General features: G+C 41.9%; 1 protein-coding gene across 2 annotated transcripts in view; it reads left to right on the forward strand.

Annotated features, from left to right (window-relative positions):
• The window catches only part of asap1a (ArfGAP with SH3 domain, ankyrin repeat and PH domain 1a), a 175,273-nt gene that overhangs the window by 129,811 nt on the left and 26,824 nt on the right, over positions 1–18,638 (forward strand). For both annotated transcript variants that reach the window (XM_055867562.1, XM_055867563.1), the window contains exons 13-17: positions 2,124–2,172; positions 2,793–2,959; positions 9,454–9,587; positions 11,351–11,442; positions 15,966–16,146. In XM_055867562.1, coding sequence (XP_055723537.1) covers positions 2,124–2,172; positions 2,793–2,959; positions 9,454–9,587; positions 11,351–11,442; positions 15,966–16,146 — 623 coding nt within the window. The remainder of the gene's footprint in view (positions 1–2,123; positions 2,173–2,792; positions 2,960–9,453; positions 9,588–11,350; positions 11,443–15,965; positions 16,147–18,638) is intronic.

Below are 18,638 nucleotides of genomic sequence, written 5' to 3' on the forward strand. Positions count from 1 at the left end.
TGCCCTGCACCAAAGTCAAGGGCAGGACAGAAACAGGCTCTCTGAATATAGATTCACTTGTTCATGCATGGTTCGGACAGACCAGTCATCAGCATTATCTGCAGGGCCTCTATTCAAATGACTCTCCTAACACACATGCCATACATTGCTGCTACTATTTATTATTTTATCCTGCTGCTCAGCCACTTTACCCCTGATTGTATGCATATAACTACCTTGTCTATCACTGATATCGTTATTGATATTGTTCTTGTACATACTGTATATTATTTTTATTATCTATTTCTGATATTGCTACTATGCAAGTAACCATTTGGCTGTACCATTTACACCTTCTGTAGAGACCCATCCAATTAGCAAGATGTGGCCAGTGGTGTAAAGTACTTAAGTAAGAATACTTTAAAGTTCCAAAGTATTTTTTGGTGGTATCTGTACTTTACTTTACTATTTATATTTTTGGCAACTTATACTTATACTACATTCTGAATGAAAATAATGTACTTTTTACTCCATAAAAGAACAGGGATGTTCTCTTGATAAGTGTGGGAATTGGACAAGTTTTCTGTCAAAATGTAACGAGTACTATTGGGTGTCGGGGAGAAAAGTACCACACTTATCAATTAGGGCATCCCTACTGCATCTGATCTGGCAGACTCACTAAACACAAATACTTTGTTTGTAAATTATGTCTGAGTGTTAGAGTGTGCCCCTGGCTATCTTGCAATAAACAAATACATTAAAAAAATGGTGCCCTCAAGTTTAATATAAGGAATTTGAAATTATTTATAATTTTACTTTTGTTACTTAAGTACATTTTAGCAATTCCATTTACTTTTGATACTTAAGTATTTTTAAAACCAAATACTTTTAGACTTTTCCTTAAGTAGTATTTTACTGGGTGACTTTTACTTGAGTCATTTTCTATTAAGGCATCTTTACTTTTACTCAAGTATGACAATTTAGTACTTTTTCCACCGCTGGATGTGGTCACATGACCCATCAATTTAGACAAGTGTGTCTGAGTAAACGTCATCTAATATTTATAAATATTTTTATCTGGACACTTTCTGTTTACCTGGAATTTTTCCCTATTGTAGGCTACTACTTTTACCACTTTTAGTCTTAATCTTCACTACACTACTCACTGTTTAGCACATGACATCACATGTGAATCCTTAAAGAGATGGGTGGGGCTGGCTTAAGAGGGTGTGAACAATGCTGAATGTGTGCAGACAAAGGAGAGCTCTCCAGTAGTAGTACCAAGACATTCATAGGCCATTTTCTCAAAAGTGAGTTTCCAAGTATATCAACTTTCAAAGCAGAATTACTCTCCTATTGTCCCTCAAAAATGCAGTGTATGATATACCATTTTGTAGCTCTGAGTCTCTACTTTTATCCAATGTAAAAATCACAATTTCACATTTTTCCACATAAGACCGATTTGAGCCGGTCGGTCACAAATGTGGTTCATTAGGCGATGTCACCTACTGTATGTGATGAAAGGGGTAATTGATACTGTCTACTAGTGCTTATGCGTCAGAACAGGACGGCAGTTGGGAACATGGCTACTTATGTCGTTTGTACCTTCAAATGTATGTTATTAAATGTGGCAACACATCGAAAAGAACCTACGGATTCAGCCTTGTATATTTAGCTATGACCAAGCGTCATTAGAACCGAGGATATGTTTTTGAAAGTTATGATCATTGTAGCCGGACTTCTTTTGGTCTATCCCATTACTCTTTGAGAGATACGAGACAAATCAGTGCAGATGTCCCGGTATCTGACGGAAGACAATGATACTGTCTGAATAAAGACAAATACTTAAAAAAGAAACTGACACTGTGAAGGACTAACTCAGGGATGGACCCTCTGTCTGCGGCAATGTCAGTAGTGCTACCACTATACCAAAACACGGCACACACCTCAATGTTCAAGTATTTGGAAGTATTTTATGTGTTTCACCAAGCCCATGCTCCGAGACAGTGAGGGAGAAGCCCTTTGTCTTTTTGTGTGTGTAAAAATAGGGCTCCCACAGTTAGTGTTTTTACTTCTAGTCATTCTAATCGAGTAATACTAGCTATGCACTAAGGTACTGTATGTCCGTCATTTCTCTTTTACAGATAATCGCACATATCATTTCCAGGCTGAAGATGAACAGGAGTTTGTGATGTAAGATAATCTACTATATGGTGTGTGTCTGTGCGCATGTGTACACCTGAATGTCAGTGCTCGGTATGAAGGAGACTCTGAACATGGTGTTTAGTGCATTTGGGGACTGTAAAATATGGTGGGGGATCTGTTTTGCTTCCCACTGGTCCTTGGGCCCTTGTTAAGGTCAACGGCATCATGAACTTTACCCAGTACCAGGACATTTTAGCTAAAAATCTGGTTGCCTCTGCCAAGAGGCTGAAACTTGGCCGCAAATGGATCTTCAGAAAGACAATAACCCCAAGCACATATCAAATTTATTAATTGACCACAAAAGGAAATAAGGAATGGTCTAAGAACCCTCCCAATGTATTATCCAATCTCATAAAACATTTTTGAAAAAATCTGTGCCATTATCCTCGCAAGGTGAAATATTGAAAACAGGGGAGTCAATCATTTTTTCCCCTCTCTTTGAGAAAAAAATGTATTACTTGTTAAACAAAATCTATTTCTCTGAGCAATTGTATTAGCATAGAATAATGTCCCCATACAATATAGCTCAGTATTTGAATGATTTATTTTATGAAGTCCTTTTTGCTCAAGGGTGTCTCACTGTATACAGTGTATATATGTGTGTGCAGCTGGATATCGGTGCTGACCAACAGTAAAGAGGAGGCACTGAACAAGGCGTTCCGCGGGGAGCAGAGTACAGGAGGAGAGGACACCCTCGAGGACCTGACCAAAGCCATCATAGAAGACGTGCTACGGATACCTGGCAACGAAATCTGCTGTGACTGTGGTGCAGCTGGTGAGTGACAGAGTGTGTGTCTGTTTGCGCCCTCATGTGGTTTGTGATCTCTCATCATCCCAAACATACAGTAATAATAGATTTATTTTATATAGCGCTTTTCATTACAAAGACAATCTCAAATACACTTTTGAAACAAACAAAACAAATGTAGATCTGGCAGGTCTTGTGCGATGATCTTCCACTCCACAGCTTCAGATGATAAGGTGTTGTTCAGCCAGGCAGTGCAGAAAGGCTGAGCACTAGTTTAAGCGGAAGGAGCTTCAATGGCACAGAGTCAGTCAGTTACTCAGACAGGTCCGGAGCTCTTCATCAGGCACCTCGTACGTTGTCGCTGCCTCCTCTGTAGGTAAGCTGGATGGTCCGCTACTGAAGTGTAGCATCTGGGTGACGCTTCGGCAGCTATAAGCGCCAGAAAGACCACCAAACCTCGGCAGTAGTTAGGAATGTGGTGGAAATTATAACCAAAAGGAAGAGCGAGACTGTGGATTCTTCAAACCACAACTTTATTCTAAGATTTGCAAAAATGGAGTGGTTAACAATCCACCAAACAGTGCAGAGTTAAAAGCCCAATGAACAGAGTTGGCTCTCAGCTTTTATAGAAAGTACAACTTGTCTTCGTGGCAGTTTTGCAGATGGGTGGAAACAGCGGCGGTTTGTCTATGCAGATCAAGATAGCATGAGGGCTCAATCGTTATAAATGTGTTGTGTCACAGTTCACACTAATGTGCTCCTTCCTGCAAGTTTCCATATAGCTGACTTCCTGCAGATAGTAAAACAACGGGATGTCTCACATGCTGCAGTCCCACCCAAACGGATGTTAGATATACGCCCAGTCTTATGACTAACTCTCACCAAGACAGGTTTGTATCAGGTTAGAAAAAAACACTAGCATATAACGAGAGACAAATTTCTAAGTAGTAAAAGACGACTAATTTCCCCCCACATTACCTCCCTTAGTCTCAACCTAATGGAAAATTACTTACAAGCATTTTCATCAAACAAGCATGAACATGATTAAACATGAACTAAACATCGGTGCCTGCTTCATCACCACAAGTCAATCACTTTGGTTGGTGTTTGTTTGCGAGATCACCGCTGAGCTCTTTCAGATGTTCCACTACAATAGTTAAGTTACCCTCACCCTGGGGTATGAATGTACAGCAATGGTCACCTATCATTTGGCACCCTCTGCAGGAGATGTGATGCTACTACTTCAGCGAACTTCCCTTCATGTGGCCTCCTGTGTACAGGGATCTGTGGCTATTCTTTCAAGCGTTGTACCTTCTTTATTTGTCACTGAAAGTTGACAATAGTGTCTGAAATGACAACACTACATCTGCTAGAATCTGCAACTAACACCCTTATGCAAACATTCTGTCTCAAACACATGCCCCGTCTGTACTTAGCCTCCGGCTACAAATACATTTGCACATAATCATTCCATCTAACCCATAACACGTTAGTCACTGCTGCTTGTCCACTTATATAGTTTAAAACATGCTCAAGTCAATTGTGCTTTATCATCCAGAAAGCCATATGTATTGATACGCTTTAACATGAGAATTCTGATAACGTGGTAAAACAAAACCCCTACATTCAATGTGCCCATCATGGTTATTCAACCCAAATTTAGAATGACTGTCCTTAGTGCTTCACGTTGAGTCTATCCCTCAAATTCAAGACCTTCAACTTAGCACACACGGTTAGAATGTACATCTACAAACGGGGGACCATATATAGACAGTTTGTACTACTCATGTAACCAGTATTAACTTTTCTCATTACAGCCCTTGTTCCTCCCTGTTTTACAATGTAACGAGTGGCATGTTAATAGCAGATCGGTATCTCAATGCATTTTAATCTAAATTACAAGAAGCTTCCCAGTGTGTAAACCTCCAAACTCGACCCTAAATAAATTTACAGGCACAGTTGACCCCCCCCCCCCCCTTCCCTGCACTCTTCTTCTGGCGTTTCTTCATATTCTGCTTTAGATAGTGTTTCAGTTCTTCCTCCCAATGGCACATGTTCAAAGTGGATACCCTAGATAATGTCTCTCACCTGAGCCGCCACTGTCCTATACAGTGCATTATGTCTTGTCCATTTCCCCACCAGTACACCTGCAGCATGAGGAAGATGGGACGGCATCTCTCCATGCTCACTCCACGTGGACTCGTGACTCATGAGTGAAAAGGCAGTCGATAGCTTCGACTGGATGCTGTGTACAGGTTGCTGGCTCGGTCTCACGGTAGAAGTGGTGAAGGACAAGGTCACAGTGAACGCATTTGTCGCCCTTTCTTCAGCTCCCCTTCAGGGGGGGGGTGAAGCTCACACTGTTCTCATCGATTTATTCCTTATATGCATCAAGATACCATCTGTAGTCACTGTCGCCATAACTTCGAGAGAGGACATACCAAAACAACAGTTTAAGACATATCTGGTTCTGTAAATCCAGACCAACTATTCACTGTATGACAAATTATTACATTCCCAATGTTCTTAATGCCAAAATTTCTAAGACAAATGTCAAAGAGCATAACAACACACTTGGTGAAACCATTTAAAAAATGTGCTTATATTCCCTTATCATACTGGCGACCAGGTCAGGGAGTTAGAGAGCTAACCCCTAGGGAGAAATCCTGACCATACAGCAGAGTTACCAGGTCAGAGGGTTAGAGAGCTAACCCTTAGGGAGAAATCCTGACCATACAGCAGAGTTACCAGGTCAGGAAGTTAGAGAGCTAACCCCTAGGGAGAAATCCTGACCATACAGCAGAGTTACCAGGTCAGGGAGTTAGAGAGCTAACCCCTAGGGAGAAATCCTGACCATACAGCAGAGTTACCAGGTCAGAGAGTTAGAGAGCTAACCCATAGGGAGAAATCCTGACCATACAGCAGAGTTACCAGGTCAGAGGGTTAGAGAGCTAACCCCTAGGGAGAAATCCTGACCATACAGCAGAGTTACCAGGTCAGGAAGTTAGAGAGCTAACCCCTAGGGAGAAATCCTGACCATACAGCAGAGTTACCAGGTCAGGAAGTTAGAGAGCTAACCCCTAGGGAGAAATCCTGACCATACAGCAGAGTTACCAGGTCAGAGAGTTAGAGAGCTAACCCCTAGGGAGAAATCCTGACCATACAGCAGAGTTACCAGGTCAGAGAGTTAGAGAGCTAACCCCTAGGGAGAAATCCTGACCATACAGCAGAGTTACCAGGTCAGGAAGTTAGAGCGCTAACCCATAGGGAGAAATCCTGACCATACAGCAGAGTTACCAGGTCAGGGAGTTAGAGAGCTAACCCCTAGGGAGAAATCCTGACCATACAGCAGAATTACCAGGTCAGAGAGTTAGAGAGCTAACCCTTAAGGAGAAATCCTGACCATACAGCAGAGTTACCGGGTCAGGGAGTAATCTTTACCATACAGCAGAGTTACCAGGTCAGGGAGTTAGAGAGCTAACCCTTAGGGAGAAATCTTTACCATACAGCAGACCCAATTGGGTGAGATTTGTATCACGACAATAACAAGAACAACAACCAAAACAACAACAGCAATACGCTTCTTCATATTATACTTAAATCTCACCAAATGTCTCTATCATTTCTAGTGAGGTTGATCAGGCCTCACCAGAAAGTGACGACAAAGGTCATTCAAAACCATTATGTATTTTCTTTCCCTTTTACTTCCGAAACATTTAAAAACATTTAAAACATTTCCATCTTTCTGCTTACCCAGTTTACACGCAAATTAAAAAGACCACACACAATAAATTAAACCCAGCAAGATTACTGAATGTAAGTGAAGTATTTACCGACAGAAGTGAATGTATCAAACTAGTTGCCTTGATAAAAGTGTTCTGTTGTTGTGCACTCTCCTCAAACTTCTAGCATGGTATTTCTTCACTGTAATAGCTACTGTAAATTGGACATTGCAGATTAACAGTCATTTTAAGCTTTCTGACAATATAAGACATGTCTATGTCCCGGAAAGTTGTCTGTTATTTACAACGCCATTCTAGTCACATATTGAGCAGCAATTGTCCCAATTACAAGACATTGATCATGTAGAGGTTATGAATATGAAGGGAAGGGGATACCTAGTCAGTTGCACAACTGAATGCATTTAACCGAAATGCGTCTTCCGCATTTAAGCCCTCTGAATCAGAGAGGTGCAGGGGGGCTGCCTTAATCAACGTCATTGGCACCCAGGGAGCAGTTGTTGTTGGGGGTTAACTGCCTTGCTCAAGGGCACCTTGCTGGCTAGGGGATTCGAACCAGCGACCTTTCGGTTACTGGCCCAACGCTCTTAACCGCTAAACCACTAAACTACGTTTCTACCCCTTAATAATCCAAATCTGTTGGTAATCTGAAGTCTGAGACACTTTGGACCTCCTGTAATCCACTTCCTGTGTTAGAGGATTCTCCCACCTCACTAGTATCAGGGCAGATCCTATGTTCTGGCTACTTGTGTATTCTGTAAATACAGAATAAATTATGCAGTTCTACTCTATCCCCTTCTCCCTATCTCCCTCTCTTTCACTCCATGTGTATCTGCCCAATTCCTTCTCTCTGCTCCCCTTCTCCTTTCTTCTCTCTCCCCCTCTTTCACTGCATGGGTATCAGCCCCATTCCTTCTCTCTGCTCCCCCTCTCCGTCCTTCTCTCTGCTCCCCCTCTCCGTCCTTCTCTCTGCTCCCCCTTCCTTCTCTCTGCTCCCCCTCTCCGTCCTTCTCTCTGCTCCCCCTTCCTTCTCTCTGCTCCCCCTCTCCTTCCTTCTCTCTGCTCCCCCTCTCCGTCCTTCTCTCTGCTCCCCCTCTCCTTCCTTCTCTCTGCTCCCCCTCTCCTTCCTTCTCTCTGCTCCCCCTCTCCTTCCTTCTCTCTGCTCCCCCTCTCCTTCCTTCTCTCTGCTCTCCCTCTCCTTCCTTCTCTCTGCTCCCCCTCTCCTTCCTTCTCTCTGCTCCCCCTCTCCTTCCTTCTCTCTGCTCCACTCTCCTTCCTTCTCTCTTTTTATTCTCCCTTTCTCTTTGTTCTCATTAAACAACCACCCAATATTTGCAAGGCTTTTCAAATGCATTTATTTAAAGGGTGCTATCTGCTTCCAGCATCTTTCGTATTGCAATGTTTTTACAGTATTGATAAAACAATAGACGTAATGGATTCATTCTTCAAGTGCTGAACAATTTGGGTTGTTATTTATATCTAGTGTTATTGTGTCTTAAATCCCTACATAAACCTTTGATTGTTTTTGTGTTGCCAATTTACTTCAGTGGGTACGTTTACATGCACACAATACAATTGTTGTGAATACTGAGGTTAATATAATAGTTTGATAAAAACATTTACATGCTTTGCAAGAAGAACGATGTCCCTGATAATCAGGTAGCCTGATCTGAAATCAGGTAGCCTGATCTGAAATCAGGTAGCCTGATCTGAAATCAGGCTACCCGATGGGACTTTGATAAATGCAGAAAAGTCCCCAACCAAAATAAATGTTCCAAAACAGCGACTTGTTATTTTTGGGATGCCAATTTGATTCTGAGTTTGGACATGTCAAGTTTGTTTGTGAAAACTATACTTCACTCGTGCATAAGAGGGAGGCTTGCGTTGCTAGCACATGGCGCAGATCAAATACACTGCTGGAACTTAAGCTGTTTACAAGTCCTAATAATTAGGAAGATTGCTAAATAATACAGGCATTTTAATCAACGTATGCTTACTTCGATTATGACCTTACACCGATTTAAGATAAGCAGAGTAAGGTGTTTGTATGACTAATGCCATACTCGGCCTACTGCAATAATCAGTTTAATATTAAATTATTAGTGTGCATGTAAACATAATCCATGTTTATTCGTTTTTAAGGAAATTGACTAAGCCTAGAGCATCTTTGTATATAATGCAACTGCATGCGTTGGCTTTGATGAATGACTGTTTCATTTTTATTTTATTTGAGCCTTTATTTAACTAGGCAATTCAGTTAAGAACAAATTCTTATTTATCTACCCTGGCCAAACCGGGTGCGCCGCCCTATGGGACTCCCAATCACGGCCGATTGTGATACAGCCTGGAATCGAACCAGGGTCTGTAGTGACACCTCTAGCACTGAGATGAGGTGCCTTAGACCACTACGCCACTCGGGAGTCCAACATTCAACATTTGATAACCCTGGTCTCAGTACTGTTTGGCTCTAATGTCCCTCATAAGCAGCACCTCAGTCAATCAGACTGACAGACAGACAGTTGTCTGGATGTTTAAAGCACCATCAACTTCCGTAGGAAATTCCCATCCTCTTTTTGTATTTTTTGTTGTTGTATTATTGATAAAGAGAGCGATAGCATTGAATGAGAGGGGTCATAGAGCGAGGGGAGTGTACAGTATATAGCGGTGGTACCAGGATTCGATCCCATGCACACAGGGTAATATTTATAGTGTGTGCTGAAGGCGGAGACATACCCGCTAGACTTGCCCCAGACACTGTTGTCATCTGTTCTCTCTTTTCAGAGCCAAAATGGTTGTCTACTAATCTTGGCATCCTGACGTGTATCGAGTGCTCTGGGATCCACAGGGAGATGGGTGTCCACATCTCCCGCATCCAGTCCATGGAGCTAGATAAACTGGGGAGCTCCGAACTCTTGGTATGTTGACACATACACTGAGTGTACAAAACATTATGAATACCTGCTCTTTCCATGACATAGACTGACCAGGTGAATCCAGTTGAGAGCTATCATCCCTTATTGATGTCTCTTGTAAAATCCACTTAAATCAGTGTAGATGAAGTGGAGGAAACAGGTTAAAGAATGCTTTTTAAGCCTTGAGACATTGTGTCTGTGTCATTGAGGGTGAATGGGGAAGACAAAAGATTTAAGTGCCTTTGAACGGGGTATGGTAGTAGGTAGAACTGCAACGCTGCTGGGGTTTTCACGCTCAACAGTTTCCCATGTGTATCAAGAATGGTCCACCACCCAAAGGACATCCAGCCAACTTGACACAACTGTGGGAAGCATTGGATTCCAAATGGGCCAGCATCCCTGTGGAGCGCTTTCGACACCTTGTAGAGTCCATGCCCCACCGAATTGAGGCTGTTCTGAGGGCAGAAGGGGTTGCTAATCAATATTAGCAAGGTGCTCTTAATGTTTTGTACACTCAGTGTATATTGGTATCCTGACACATCTTGAGGCTCCAGGGCCACACGATTTAAAAAAAAAAAAGAATTTTTTTGGGGGGCCACACGATTTGTTTGTCAAAATGAATTTACGGGCCGGAATGAGGGGCAGTTCTTTCAAAAATGATATAGGTCCATTATAGTTCTACATACTTCCTATCAGGTTTTAAACATTCAAGTGTAGCTTGGAGTCTTTTTTTTAATCCATAGAATCAAATAAATATGTTGGTGTATTTGTGTTACTTTTCAGTTTCTTGTCAATGAGATGCATGATGTGTTTGACATTGGCATTATGCAATGAATGTATATGTTATGTTTGTGATGGATGTATAAAGGGTCAGTTTCCATCACTCAGACTAATTTATCTCTATGGAATTACTGCATATTTTTAGTCTAGGACTTAATCTCGTTCCTAATTTCTTTGTCCAGGTGTGTTATTTTGTATACGGCAATACTGTCCAAGACAATGTTCCCTGTCAACATGGACTTTTATTGTATCTTAGTTTAATCATAGTGCCTTGTAAAACTACTCAGACCCCTTAGATTTCCTCACATTTAGTGTTACAATTAAATCTATTTTGATCCGACTTTTTATTTTTTTGTGAAATATCTACACAAAATACACTATAATGTCAAAGTGAAAGTAAAATGTTATTGTAAAAATAATTACTATATATAGTCAATCACAAGTCAATCACACTTCCGTGAAATCAAAATGTCCACTTAGGAAGCAACACTGATAGACAATAAATTTCGCATGCTGTTGTGCAACTGGAATAGACAAAAGGTGGAAATTATAGGCAATTAGCAAGACACCCCCAATAAAGGAGTGGTTCTGCAGGTGGTGACCACAGACCACTTCTCAGTTCCTATGCTTCCTGGCTGATGTTTTGGACACTTTTGAATGCTGGCGGTGCTCTCACTCTAGTGGTAGCATGAGACGGAGTCTAACTTTAAGCACCAGCTGTCAGAGCATTTTTATTCATCTTAAAAAATAATAATCTTCCACTTTGACAGTACAGAGTATTTTGTGTAGATTGGTGACAAAAAAAGGAAAAATCTATCAAAATCAATTTTAATCTCACCTTGTAACACAATAAAATGCGAAGAAATACAAAGGGTCTGAATATTTTTGAAAGGCACAGTATATGGTATGTTTAACTACTAAACTTTGTCTGTTTCAAAGGCCGTTTACATGTCATTCAACCCATCTGTTCTGCTCTCTCTCCTCAGCTGGCTAAGACAATAGGGAACAGTAGTTTCAATGGCATCATGGAAGGCAATATTCCATGTCCCTCGCCAAAGCCCACCCCATCAAGTGACATGTGAGTGTTATTGAATTAACATCAGTCAAGTTGAATTCAATGTGAATTTAGCCCTTTAATCTTTTCAACCCCTCTGAAATCTAAAATGGTTGTCATCATAGCAGTTTGCGAATATATGTGTCCGGGGGTGAAAGTAAATTTAATTATTTGCCGGTACAGGACCTCCTATCTGGAGGGGCATAATTAATAAAGATATGTCTTTTAAAATGTATTATATTTTATTATGTGGCATCCCGGTACGCAGAACCAGTCATAATGTTTCAATCTGATTTTCAAATAAATCACCATAGTAGCTAACGTCATAGTCAACATATCTCAAATCAAATCAAATTGTATTTGTCACAGGCGCCGAATACAACAAGTGTAGACTTTAAAGTGAAATGCTTACTTACTAGCCAATTACCAACAATGCAGTTAAAAAGTTAAAAAAAAATCCAAATAGATCAAAATAAAATAGTAACACAATAAAATAACAATAGCGAGGCTATATACAAGGAGTACTGGCACTGAGTCAGTGTACTGGGGTATGAGGCAGTTGGGGTTATTGATTGAGGTAATATGTACATGTAGGTTTGGTTAGGTGATTTAGGTAATATGTACATTTTGGTTAGGTGATTGACTGAGGTAATATGAACATGTAGGTTTGGTTAGGTGATTTAGGTAATATGTACATGTAGGTTTGGTTAGGTGATTGACTGAGGTAATATGAACATGTAGGTTTGGTTAGGTGATTTAGGTAATATGTACATGTAGGTTTGGTTAGGTGATTGACTGAGGTAATATGAACATGTAGGTTTGGTTAGGTGATTTAGGTAATATGTACATTTTGGTTAGGTGATTGATTGAGGTAATATGTACATGTAGGTTTGGTTAGGTGATTGATTTGATTAAAGTGCTATGTACATGTAGGTAGGGGGTGAAAACAAAACATCCGGGTAGCTGTATAATTCACTGTTCAGCAGTCGTATGGCTTTGGGGATGAAGCTGTTCAGGAGCCTTTTGGTCTCAGACTTGGCACTCCGGTACCGCTTGCCTTGCGGTAGCAGAGGGAACAGACTGAGTCTTTGACTTTGTGAGTCTTTGGCTGGAGTCTTTTCAGAGCCTTCCTCTGACACCATCTGGCATAGAGGTCCTGGATGACAGGGAGCTCGGCCCCAGTGATGTACTGGGCCATACGCACTACCCTCTGTAGTGCCTTGCGGTCACATGCCGAGCAGTTGCCATACCAAACGGGGATGCAGCTAGTCATGATGCTCTCTATGGTGCCGCTGTAGAACTTTTTGAGGATCTGAGGACCCATGGCAAATCTTTTCAGCCTCCTGAGGGGGAAGAGGCGTTGTTGTGCCCTCTTTACGACTGTGTTGGTGTGTTAGGACAATGATGGGTCCTTAGTGATGTGGAAACCGAGGAACTTGAGGCTCTCGACCGTATCCACCACAGCTCGTTGATGTGAATGGGGGCGTGCTCAGCCCTCCGTTTCCTGTAGTCCACTATCAGCTCTTTTGTCTTGCTGATGTTGAGAGAGCGGTTGTTGTCCTGGCACCACACTGCCAGGTCTCTGACCTCCTCTCTGTAGGCTGTCTCATCGTTGTCAGTAATCAGGCCTACAACATCGTGTCGTCAGCTTACTTAATGATGGTGTTGGAGTCATGTGCGGCCACAGAGTCGAGAGTGACCAGGGAGTACAGGAGGGGGCTAAGCATGGGGGGCCCCCGTGTTGAGGGTCAGCGTGGCGGATTGGTTGTTGCCTACCCTTACCACCTAGGATCGTCCCATCAGAATGTCCAGGATCCAGTTGCAGAGGGAGGTGTTTAGTTCCAGAGTCCTTAGCTTAGTGATGACCTTCGTGGGCACTATGGTGTTGAACGCTGAGCTGTAGTCAATGTACAGCATTCTCACATAGGTGTTCCTTTTGTCCAGGTGGGAAAGGGCAGTGTGGAGTGCAATAGAGATTGCGTCATCTGTGGAGGCATTTCCAAATCGGAATGGGTCCAGGGTTTCTGGGATGATGGTGTTGATGTGAGTCATAACCAACCTTTCAAAGCATTTCATGGCTACAGATCTGATTGCTAGAGGGCGTACAGGGCGTAGGCGTTGTCATTAGACAGGTTACCTTGGCGTTCTTTGGCACAGGGACTATGGTGGTCTGCTTGAAACATGTAGGTATTACATTGTATTTGTATTTATTTAACCCTTAATTTTCCAGGTTAGTTGACTGAGAACACATTTGAATTTACAGCAACTACCTGGGGAATAGTTACAGAGAAGAGGAAGGGGATGAATGAGCCAATTGGAAGCTGGAGATGATTAAGTGGCCATGATGAGGGCCAGATTGGAAGTTTAGCCAGGACAGGTGCCATGGGATCTTTAGTGACCACAGAGAGTCAAGACACCTGTTTAATGTCCCATCTGAAAGACGTCACCCTACACAAAGCCATGTCCCCAATCACTGCCCTGGGGCATTGGGATATTTTTTTAGGCCAGAGGAAAGGGTGCAGCCTCTGGTCTCCTATCCAGGGACTGACCTTAACCAACCCTGCTTAGCTTCAGAGGCAAGCCAGCAGTGGGATGCAGGGTGATATACTGCTGGTCAAACTGGATGAAGGTTGAAAATGTCAGTGAAGACACTTGCTAGCTGCTCAGCTCATGCTCTGATGAGCAGAACCTTGAGACTTTCTTTATATTAGAGACTGCGCACCAACTGTTGTTGACAAAGAGACACACACCCCCTTCCGTCAGCTTACTGGACACAGCTGTTCTGTCCTGCCGATATATAGAAAAAACAGCTAGATTTATATTTTCCATGTTTATGGAAGGGGAAGCTAGCTGTCCTCCGGCTACACTATTGTGCTACACCAGAGAGTGCTGTTGAGGCTACTATAGACCTTCATTTCAAAACAGTGTGCTTTAATCAGTTAAATGAATATATTTCGTATAGTTTTGTCTAAAAATTATAACTTTTTTTATGTTTCACTATAATAAAAAAATGAAATTCACTCAGTAGGATGGTCCTCCTCTTCCTCCTCTGAGGAGCCTCCACTGCTGCACACGCTCATCCCCTCTAAATTAATTCCAACAGCACACCAGCCATTTGACGGATGTAAAAAATACCTGTGCAAGAAAAACACCAGAAAGTGTAATAATATTTGGCAATTGAGACATTTGTAACCTGGACAGGAACGTAATAAAAGTAATAATGTTTAAGCCTCATTTAGATGTTTTTCTGCTTATCATTTCTGAAATTTGGTAGGCTATTTGTTAGTCGAAGTGTCTATTATTAGACAGGCGACATACTGCTTCTCTTGCCTATACTTGACGCTCTAGAATACTAAAATAAGACTTTCCTCACCAGAATAATGTCATACATTTATAGAATGAATGCATCACCGACAATCTAGTTGACATCTGTAAAGTTCTCTTTCATTTCTGCTTCTCTCGCAGAGCAACGATGTCCAAGTCTAGAACCAACAGGACCCTGAACAGCTTCTACCCCGAAGCCATAAGACTGCTAAATAGTTAGTTAAGTAGTTAATCAAATAGCTACCCGGACTATATGCATTGACCTTTTTTTTTGCACTAACTTTTTTGACTCATCACATACGGTGCTGCTACTGTTTATTTGTCAATTTGTTTCAAGTTATACTGTATGTACATATCTACCTCAATGACCGCGTGTCCCTGCGCATCGACTCGGTACTGGTACCTCTTGTATATAGCCAAGTTATCGTTACTCATTGTGTATCTATTACTTTTATTATTATGTTTAGTTTTCTATTATTTCTCTATTTTCTCTCTCTGCATTGTTAGAATAGGACTTGTAAGTAAGCATTTCACTGTTAGTCTACAACTGTTGTTTACGAAGAATGTGACGAAAAACATTAGATTTTGATTTAGGGACCAGGGAGATTTTCTGTGCAAAATTTCCAAATTACAACAGTTGAACTGGTTTTAAGGAAATTCAAAATCTGTGAAAACGGTCCAACATGTTTCTGATAGTATTTCAGTTAATCTGGATGCATATTTTATTTGGTTGAAAGTAAAATACTGTCAGTTTTATGTCGCTGGAATAAAAAAAATACACGTTTATGCTACATAAGACAGTCCTTAAGCTCGCATTCACATTATCTCAAGATGCTGAAAGAAAGAAATCCTATTTCTCCAATCCTGTTCCGAGACAAAATGAACATTTGGTCTATTATTTTACTGCGATGAACACTTAATTCTGCAGGAGGCCTACAGTCAGTGTCCAGTTACTTTCTCAACATTTACTGTTCCATCTGAACTTCAAAGGTTCAACCCCAGGGAGTGCTGGTATTGTGATAGGCAAATCTTTTACCGATACGGTGTACCACCACTATTTACTTTACTCTGTACCTGCTTACTTTCACCCCTGACTGTGTCAATAAATATAAATTCTCTCCGTGTGGTGCAAATCAAATGCATTTCTGATACCGGTCTAAGTATTAGTTCACTGGCAAACAGATCATTATGATAAGAAACAAACCTTATATTCTCTACGGCAGGACGGTGAGGAAGGAGTACATCAACGCTAAATACGTGGACCACAAATTTGCCCACCAGACTGGCAAAGCCACGGTTCCAGGCAAGCTGTCGGAGGCGGTGCGCTCCCGAGATCTGCTGTTACTTATCCAGATTTATGCCGAGGGGGCGGAGCTTATGGACCCCCTGCCCGAGGCAGGAAAGGTAAGGGTAGCTGTGTTCATTTTAGTCTTAAATAGCCTATGAACTGAAGTGCACAACGAGTCAGAAAACAATTCTGAAAGCTTCAAGTGGGTCACAATTCCAAAACAATTTGGCACCACTGGACGAAGAAGTGGTGGTATTTGATATATTTTTATTCATGTATATTTTATTTCAAGTACCAGTCAAAAGTTTGGACACACCTACTCATTTTCTTTATTTTTAATATGTTCTACATTGTAGAATAATAGTGAAGACATCAAAACTATGAAATAACACATATGGAATCATGTAGAACCAAAAAAGTGTTAAGCAAATCAAAATATATTTTATATTTGACATTCTTCAAAGTAGCCACCCTTTGCCTTGATAAGAGCTTTGCACACTCTTGGCATTCTCTCAACCAGCTTCATGAGGTAATCGCCTGGAATGCATTTCAATTAACAGGTGTGCCTTGATAAAACTTAATTTGTGGAATTTCTTTCCTTAATGCGTTTGAGACAATCTGTTGTGTTGTGACAAGGTAGAGGTGGTATACACGTTTTGGTAAAAGACCAATTACATATTATGGCAAGACCAGCTGAAATAAGCAAAGAGAAATGAAAATTCCATCATTAATTTTCAAGACATAAAGGTCAGTCAATCTGGAAAAGTTCTTCAAGTGCAGTCACAAAAACCATCAAGGGCTATGATGACACTGGCTCTCATGAGGACTGTCACAGGAAAGGAAGATCCAGAGTTACCTCTGCTGCAGAGGATATGTTCATTCGAGTTACCAGCCTCAGAAATGGGCAATTAACGGCACCTCAGATTGCAGCCCAAATAAATGCTTCACAGAGTTCAAGTGACAGACACATCTCAACATCAACTGTTCAGAGGAGACTGCGTGAATCAGGCCTTCATGGTTGAATTGCTGCAAAGACACCACTACTAAAGAACACCAATAAGAAAAAGAGACTTGCTTGGGCCAAGAAACACGAGCAATGGACATAAGACCGGTGGAAATCTGTCCATTGGTCTCATCAGTCAAAATTTGAGATTTTTGGTTCCAACCGCCATGTCTTTGTGAGCTACAGAGTAGGTGAACGGGTGATCTCCGCATGAAGCATGGAGGAGGAGGTGTGGGGGTACTTTGCTGGTGATGCTGTCAGTGATTTCTTTAGAAATCAAGGCACCCTTAACCAGCATTGCTACCACAGCATTCTGCAGCGATACGCCATCCCATCTGGTTTGTGTTTTGTTTTGTTTTTCAACAGGACAATGACCCAAAACACACCTCCAGGCTGTGTAAAGGCTGTGTATTTGACCAAGAAGGAGAGTGATGGAGTGCTGCATCAGATGACCTGGCCTCCACTATCACCGGACCTCAACCCAATTGAGATGGTTTGGGATAAGTTGGACCGCAGAGTGAAGGAAACGCAGCCAACAAGTCCTCAGCATATGTGGGAACTACCTCAAGACTTTTGGAAAAGCATTCCATATTAATCTGATTGAGAGACACAAGATGGCACCGACAGAGATGTGAGGAAATTATGCAGTATTTCGTTTTTTTTATGTATTATTTCTTACATTGTTAGCCCAGAAAATCTTAAGTGTTACTACATTAAGTACGACGTCAACTTAGCAACATTACGACTAGGAATACGACTTTCCCCATACGGATCCTCTGTTTGGACCACCACCCATGACAATGGACCTAATCCCAGATGTCAACCCAACGGCACTGTAGAAGGGGCAGACGGAGCGGCCTTCTGGTCAGGCTCCATAGACGTGCACATCGCCCACCGCTCCTGAGTATACTACTCGCCAATATCCAGTCTATTGAAAACAAGGTAGACATAATTCAAGCAAGTGTTGCCTTCCAGAGAGACATCAGAGATTATAACAGTCTCTGTTTCACAGAAACATGGCTCTCTCGGGATACGTTGTCAGAGTTAGTGCAGCCACCGGGCTTCTTCATGCGTCGCGCCGACAGAGATAAACACCTCTCTGGGAAGAAGGGTTCTCATCAGTTATCGTCACAGCTGTGTATATTCCCCTTCAAGCAGACACCACAATGGCCCTCATGGAACTTCACTGGACTCTATGTAAACTGGAAACCATATATCCTGAGGCTGCATATATTGTAGCTGGAGATTTTAACAGAGAAAATTTGAGAACAAGGCCACCTAAATATGATCAGCATATTGATTGCAGCACTCGCATGGGCAATACACTCGATCACTGCTACTCTAACTTCTGCGATGCATACAAGGCCCTCCCTCGCCCTCCCTTCCGCAAATCCGACCACGACTCCATCTTGCTCCTACCGTCTTATAGGCAGAAACTCAAACAGGATGTACCTGTGACTAGAACCATTCTACGCTGGTCTGACCAATCGGAATCCACGCTTCAAGATTGTTTTGATCACACGGACTGGGAGATGTACCGGTCAGCCTCAGAGAATAACCTTTGATCTATACGCTGACTCGGTGAGTGAGTTTATAAGGAAGTGC

The sequence above is a fragment of the Salvelinus fontinalis genome, chromosome 17 (genome assembly GCF_029448725.1).
Source record: "Salvelinus fontinalis isolate EN_2023a chromosome 17, ASM2944872v1, whole genome shotgun sequence".
NCBI lineage: Eukaryota > Metazoa > Chordata > Actinopteri > Salmoniformes > Salmonidae > Salvelinus > Salvelinus fontinalis.